Here is a 5,778-nt window from a genome sequence, read left to right on the forward strand (position 1 = left end):
AGTTGCTAACTGAAAAGGACGCAGGGAAAAGCACCGTGTCTGTGCATGCACGCGGAACAGTTTGCGCCTTTGTGCATGCGCGACGAGTGATTTAGCACTTCTGCGCATGCACAAGCAGCAAACACGGAAGTAATCTGTTCCGGTACTTCTGGGTTTGCCGTGGACATTTGCTGGAATGGACTCTAGACAAGGCAGACATTCGCGGAGGTATTACTGTACAGCATAGGCAAGCTGCAGCTCATGTGCATAAATGTCAGAACTGAATTAAACTTTGGCTGCCTTCAGTGTGAGAGAGCGAAAGCTTGGAAATAACAGGCTGTGACTTGAGCCACGTTGTTGGGCTTGTATAGCTCTATTTAGGCATTCCGCTGCAACACAGCTGTAATTGTGTGGAAAGCCAGAGTGGTGCTATACCTGGTTATCTGCCCCCAGCCCTATGAAGAGGCGGGCAGGGAGGGCAAAATCTCCACTCCTCTGTTAAACCATGCTGCAGCTGCCTTTAAATGGAGGGCAAAGTGCTTCACAGAGCACTTTAGCAAACAAATTAGGATGGCTTAAGGACTCCAATTGGTGTGAAAATGGTTTGAGAAACAAGGCATCAAATAGTAGTATTGTATAAGAAAGTACTAGATACATGTGTATTTTGAGTTATGTCGTGTGAACATGTCCAGCACTGGAAATGCAGTTGAGTACACAGTAAATGGGAGTCTGAACACAGCCTAAGTTGCAGTCTTAAGGAGCTCCTTATACCAATGGATGAAAAGTTAAGCTCATAAAAATAATTAATTAAACTTGTTTATGTGGCAGCTCATCCTCAAGGATACCTTATTCTTCCATGTAGGACATAGATAGGAATAATATGTGGCACCACAGCAGTCTTGTGAATGACATGCTACACCAATGACCTAATACCAGGACCTGAGTGCAAAGATGCAGGACTGTCATATGAACTAATGAATTAAGTTCTGGATAGTTTCAAGGAGATTTTCCCCTAAGACAAAAATCCTCCTGTGCTTCCATCTCCCAATCTAACACAGAAAAACAAAGCCCAAGTGCAGAAACAACTTGAAAAAGAAACAAACAAATTCAGAATCATTGTGCCCTTGGGCTGAGGCCACGGTATAGGCACTCCTGGGGAGAGAAACAAGTCTTTCCAGTGACTCGTAGTTTCATACATGTAATGAAACAACGTTGAGAGCTTGCAGAGGAGCCATTTTGATGCCTCTTAACCGTTAAAAGTTAAAATTCTGATCTTATTTCCTTCCTTAGAAATAACTTATTCCAAATGTTTTATATGTATATGATGATATATTGGTTGATGGTGATATTTGTGCATTTGGATATGAATGGTGAGAAGGCTCAAGTGTAGCAATTAAAAACATGTAGCATAAAATAGCAGTGAAGATATTTAAAGAGATGGAAATAGAATGCAAATCAGAAACATTCTAAATTGATGTGGTTTTTTTCTGCCAAAAGTTTAATGTATATATTAACCAGTAAATATATGTTTTAATACTCAAACTAAGGGGTGTCAAAGACATGGCTAAAGGTTTTGCCAGGAGATGTAGAGAAAAGGTAGGATTTGAAATATTGAAAAGAATGGCAGGATTTGGAAATGGCTTAGATATAGGAGAAGGAAGAAGATGAGTTGGAGATGATTACAAGCTTGGACACAAAGGAGTTGACCAATATCCTTGTAGACTTTTACAGCATTAGCAGCCAACTAAAATAAAATATATTTTTTTCTTTCAGCTCCAATGCCATCAAGTGTCAGAGACAGACAAAGACTGGCATCCGAGAGCAGCATTGAAGGAATGTCTGAGGGAAATGGCTCCTCGGGAACAGACTTCATCCTTTTAGGATTTACAGATCAGCATGAGCTCCAGGTTTTGTGCTTTGTGCTCTTCTTTGCCATTTATATTTTCACTGTGGCTGGGAATCTTGGCATGATTGTGTTAATCAGGATGGACCACCGGCTCCACACACCCATGTACTTTTTCCTTAGCCATCTTTCCTTCTTAGATGTGTGCTATTCTACTACAATTGTCCCCAAGACCTTGATGAATTCTTTAGCAGACAGCAAATCCATTTCTTTCTCCAGATGCACCATTCAGCTCTTCTTCTTTGCAGCTTGTGCTACCACTGAGTGCTACCTGCTGGCTGCCATGGCCTATGACCGTTACGTTGCCGTTTGTAACCCTCTGCTACCGTGTTTCTCATATTTTAAGGCATCCCCCAAAAATAAGCCATGACAGGATTTCAAAGGGTTGGTGAAAAATAAGACATACCCCGAAAATAAGCACTATCGCAAAGCCCCGACCGAGCGAGAGGCGAAGGCGCGGGACCCAGCAGGAGCTCCCTGCCTGCTTCCCCGAGCCGTAGCGCATCGGGGGACAGAGCCGAAGATCGGCGGGCGCTCCTTGCTGGGCTTGACAAGCCCGGGAAACAGCGCCCGCCGATCTTCGGCCCTGTGCTGTATGATGGGCGGGGGTGGGGGGAAGCGGAGATCGTGCTCCGCTCTCCCCCCACCCCCGCCTGTCACCGAAGATCGGCGGGCGCTGTTTGCTGGGCTTGACAAGCCCGGCAAACAGCGCCCGCCGATCTTCGGCCCTGTGCTGTGTGACGGGCGGGGGTGGGGGGGAAGCGGAGATCGTTCTCCGCTCTCCCCCCACCCCCGCCTGTCACCGAAGATCGGCGGGCGCTGTTTGCTGGGCTTGACAAGCCCGGCAAACAGCGCCCGCCGATCTTCGGACCTGTCCTGTGTGACAGGCGGGGGTGGGGGGGAAGCGGAGATCGTTCTCCGCTCTCCCCCCACCCCCGCCTGTCACCAAAGATTGGCGGGCGCTCCTTGCTGGGCTTGACAAGCCCGGCAAACAGCGCCCGCCGATCTTCGGCCCTGTGCTGTATGGCGGGCGGGGGTGGAGGGGAAGCGGAGATCGTGCTCCGCTCTCCCCCCACCCCTGCCTGTCACCGAAGATCGGCGGGCGCTGTTTGCTGGGCTTGACAAGCCCGGCAAACAGCGCCCGCCGATCTTCGGCCCTGTGCTGTGTGACAGGCGGGGGTGGGGGAGAAGCGGAGATCGTTCTCCGCTCTCCCCCCACCCCCGCCTGTCACCGAAGATCGGCGGGCGCTGTTTGCTGGGCTTGACAAGCCCGGCAAACAGCGCCCGCCGATCTTCGGCCCTGTGCTGTGTGACAGGCGGGCGCTCCTTGCTGGGCTTGACAAGCCCGGCAAACAGCGCCCGCCGATCTTCGGACCTGTGCTGTGTGACAGGCGGGGGTGGGGGGGAAGCGGAGATCGTTCTCCGCTCTCCGCCCACCCCCGCCTGTCACCGAAGATCGGCGGGCGCTGTTTGCTGGGCTTGACAAGCCCGGCAAACAGCGCCCGCGTGCACTTTATTAAAAAATAAGACATCCCTCGAAAATAAGCCATGCCGTTTTTTTTGAGGAAAAAATTAATATAAGACATGTCTTATAATATGAGAAACACGGTATATGCGGTTGTGATGTCTCATAAGCTTTGCACAGGGCTAGTGGCTGGGGTGTACGCTGCTGGAGTGATTAGCTCAGCCACACACACCATTTCCATCTTTCGCCTGCCATTCTGCCGTTCTCGTAAGATCAACCATTTTTTCTGTGATGGGCCTCCACTCCTAACTCTGGCCTGCTCAGACACACATTTCAATGAGATGCTGCTTTTTGCAGTTGTTGGCTTCAACATCATAGTCACCACTCTTATCATTCTAGCATCGTACTTGTCTGTCCTCACCACTATCCTGAGGATCCAGACAACGGGAGGGAGGCACAAAGCCTTCTCCACCTGTGCCTCCCATTTGGCCTCTGTTACTTTGTACTATGGGAGTTCCCTCTTCATGTATTCACGGCCCAGCTCAAGCTATTCCCTGGATCAGGACAAGGTGGTTTCTGTTCTATACTCAGTTACAATCCCCATGTTGAACCCTCTCATCTACAGCATGAGGAACAAGGAGGTGAAAGATGCCCTCAGAAAAGTGAGAGGCAGATTCCTTTCTTGGTGACTAAAACTGCACAGTAAGTTAGAGGGGCGGTCATACATTTTTTCTGATGCAAGAGCCAGGCAGTGTGGCTAACCAAATGTCTGGTGGTCTCAGGGCAGAGGTGGGGAAGCTGTGAGCCTCCAAATGTTGCTGGACTCCAGCTCCCATTGTCTTTGACCATGAACCATATTGGCTAGGGCTAATGGGAGTTGGAGTCCAGCAACATCTATAGAGCCTCAGGTGGTCCACAAGTGGGGAATGCCCACAGGAGATCTGCCATCATGTAATATGCTGGGAATGCTGCTCTCTTTAAGAAATACGTTCCTGCCCTGTTCTTGACTTGGTACAGGAATCTCTGCAATTTTTGTTGGCTTGCATTGTACAGAACCATCTATTCCAATTGCATGATATGCAATACATTGGTGTTTTATACTTTTTGATAAAGTTAGATGTCTCCTCTGTGCAAAGAGGAAGCAGAAGGGGGGAAATCCACATTTGAGTAGACATTTGCACCACATGCCCAACTCTGCTCTGTTTCTTTTGAGAGTCTGCTGCTGATGTCACAAACTGAAAGGACACATATGAGCTGTGTAAGGCCTTTGGTATGATGGGGAGAGCAGTCTGCTTCTTTTTCTGATAGTGTGTTTCACATACTGGTAAGTGAGTTTGACCTTTACTGCCTTTTCTACAATTAAGGTTCCCAGAGTAATTGCACTGGAATGCTTTTACTGTAGTCCTGTACAATTTACTTCAACAGATTAAAATAGATTAAATCACACCAGTCAGGCTTCACAGTGCTATGTGAAGCAGGCAATTAATGAGCTGTTGCTCCTTCCCATCTTTAGGCTATTGTGTAGTTAATGATAACCTCTGCCTTTCAGGATGAGCAACAAAGTTGTAAGGAGCCCACCTTCAGTATTAAGTCTCATACTCAGGTTAACCTTAAGGACAAACGCCAGTATAACAAAAGAAAATTGCATATACAGAGCATGTTATATAAATGAAGGACATGTTCGATGCACTTTTAATGTGTTGCTTTGCTGTAATCAGAAGGTTTTTTGCCAATCAGAAGGTTGGGGGTTCAAATTCCCACGACGGGGTGAGCTCCCGTTGTTCGGTCCCAGCTCCTGCCAACCTAGCAGTTCAAAAGCATGCCAAAAGTGCAAGTAGATATATAGGTACTGCTCTGGCGGGAACGTAAACGGTGTTTCCGTGTGCTGCTCTGGTTTGCCAGAAGCACCTTAGTCATGCTGGCCACATGACCCGGAAGCTGTCTGCGGACAAACACCAGCTCCCTCGGCCAGTAAAGCGAGATGAGCTCCACAACCCCAGAGTCGTTTGCGACTGGACCTAATGGTCAGGGGTACCTTTACCTTTATACAAAATCCCAGTAAGGTAAATTGGTATTATTAACCCACATTGTGGACTGAGGGAGAGCAGCTTGCATAAGTCTACCTAGTCAGCTGAAAATCAGACCTTCCATGGCTTTGTTTACAGCAGTAAGTCCTGACAGTCACCTAGTTGTCCTGACACTGTGTGATTGACACATGGACACCACCTTCCTGTCAAGCTTGGCCCATGGGGGATGGGGAAGATGAGAATGAAGCCCACTGGGCAGCTCCAGTTCCTCACCCCAGACCTAGTGAGATGATGGTAGAAATGTATTCCTGAAGGGGAGTTCCTGATTTCTAACCCAGTCACTCAGCCACTATGCTATGTCAGCATTCAGTAAGCTAATTTATCAATTTATGAAGCTTTGGGTA

General features: G+C 48.2%; 1 protein-coding gene across 1 annotated transcript; it reads left to right on the forward strand.

Annotated features, from left to right (window-relative positions):
* Positions 1-1,801: 1,801 nt before the first annotated feature.
* On the forward strand, positions 1,802-4,036 carry LOC118090016 (olfactory receptor 5AP2-like). The gene is made up of 2 exons (XM_060271550.1): positions 1,802-2,209; positions 3,484-4,036. Exons 1-2 carry the CDS (start codon positions 1,815-1,817, stop codon positions 4,034-4,036), a joined length of 948 nt encoding a protein of 315 aa, XP_060127533.1. The 5' UTR covers positions 1,802-1,814.
* The last annotated feature ends 1,742 nt before the right edge of the window (positions 4,037-5,778 follow it).

This window comes from Zootoca vivipara, chromosome 1 (genome assembly GCF_963506605.1).
Source record: "Zootoca vivipara chromosome 1, rZooViv1.1, whole genome shotgun sequence".
NCBI classification, from domain to species: domain Eukaryota; kingdom Metazoa; phylum Chordata; class Lepidosauria; order Squamata; family Lacertidae; genus Zootoca; species Zootoca vivipara.

What these genes read in the sequence shown, in the direction of transcription:
- LOC118090016 (XM_060271550.1), top strand. Translation starts at nt 1,815, where the DNA reads ATGTCTGAGGGAAATGGCTCCTCGGGAACAGACTTCATCCTTTTAGGA. An exon ending in GTTTGTAACCCTCTGCTACC is followed by an intron (nt 2,210 to 3,483) that starts GTGTTTCTCATA and finishes TTATAATATGAG; the next exon opens with AAACACGGTATATGCGGTTG.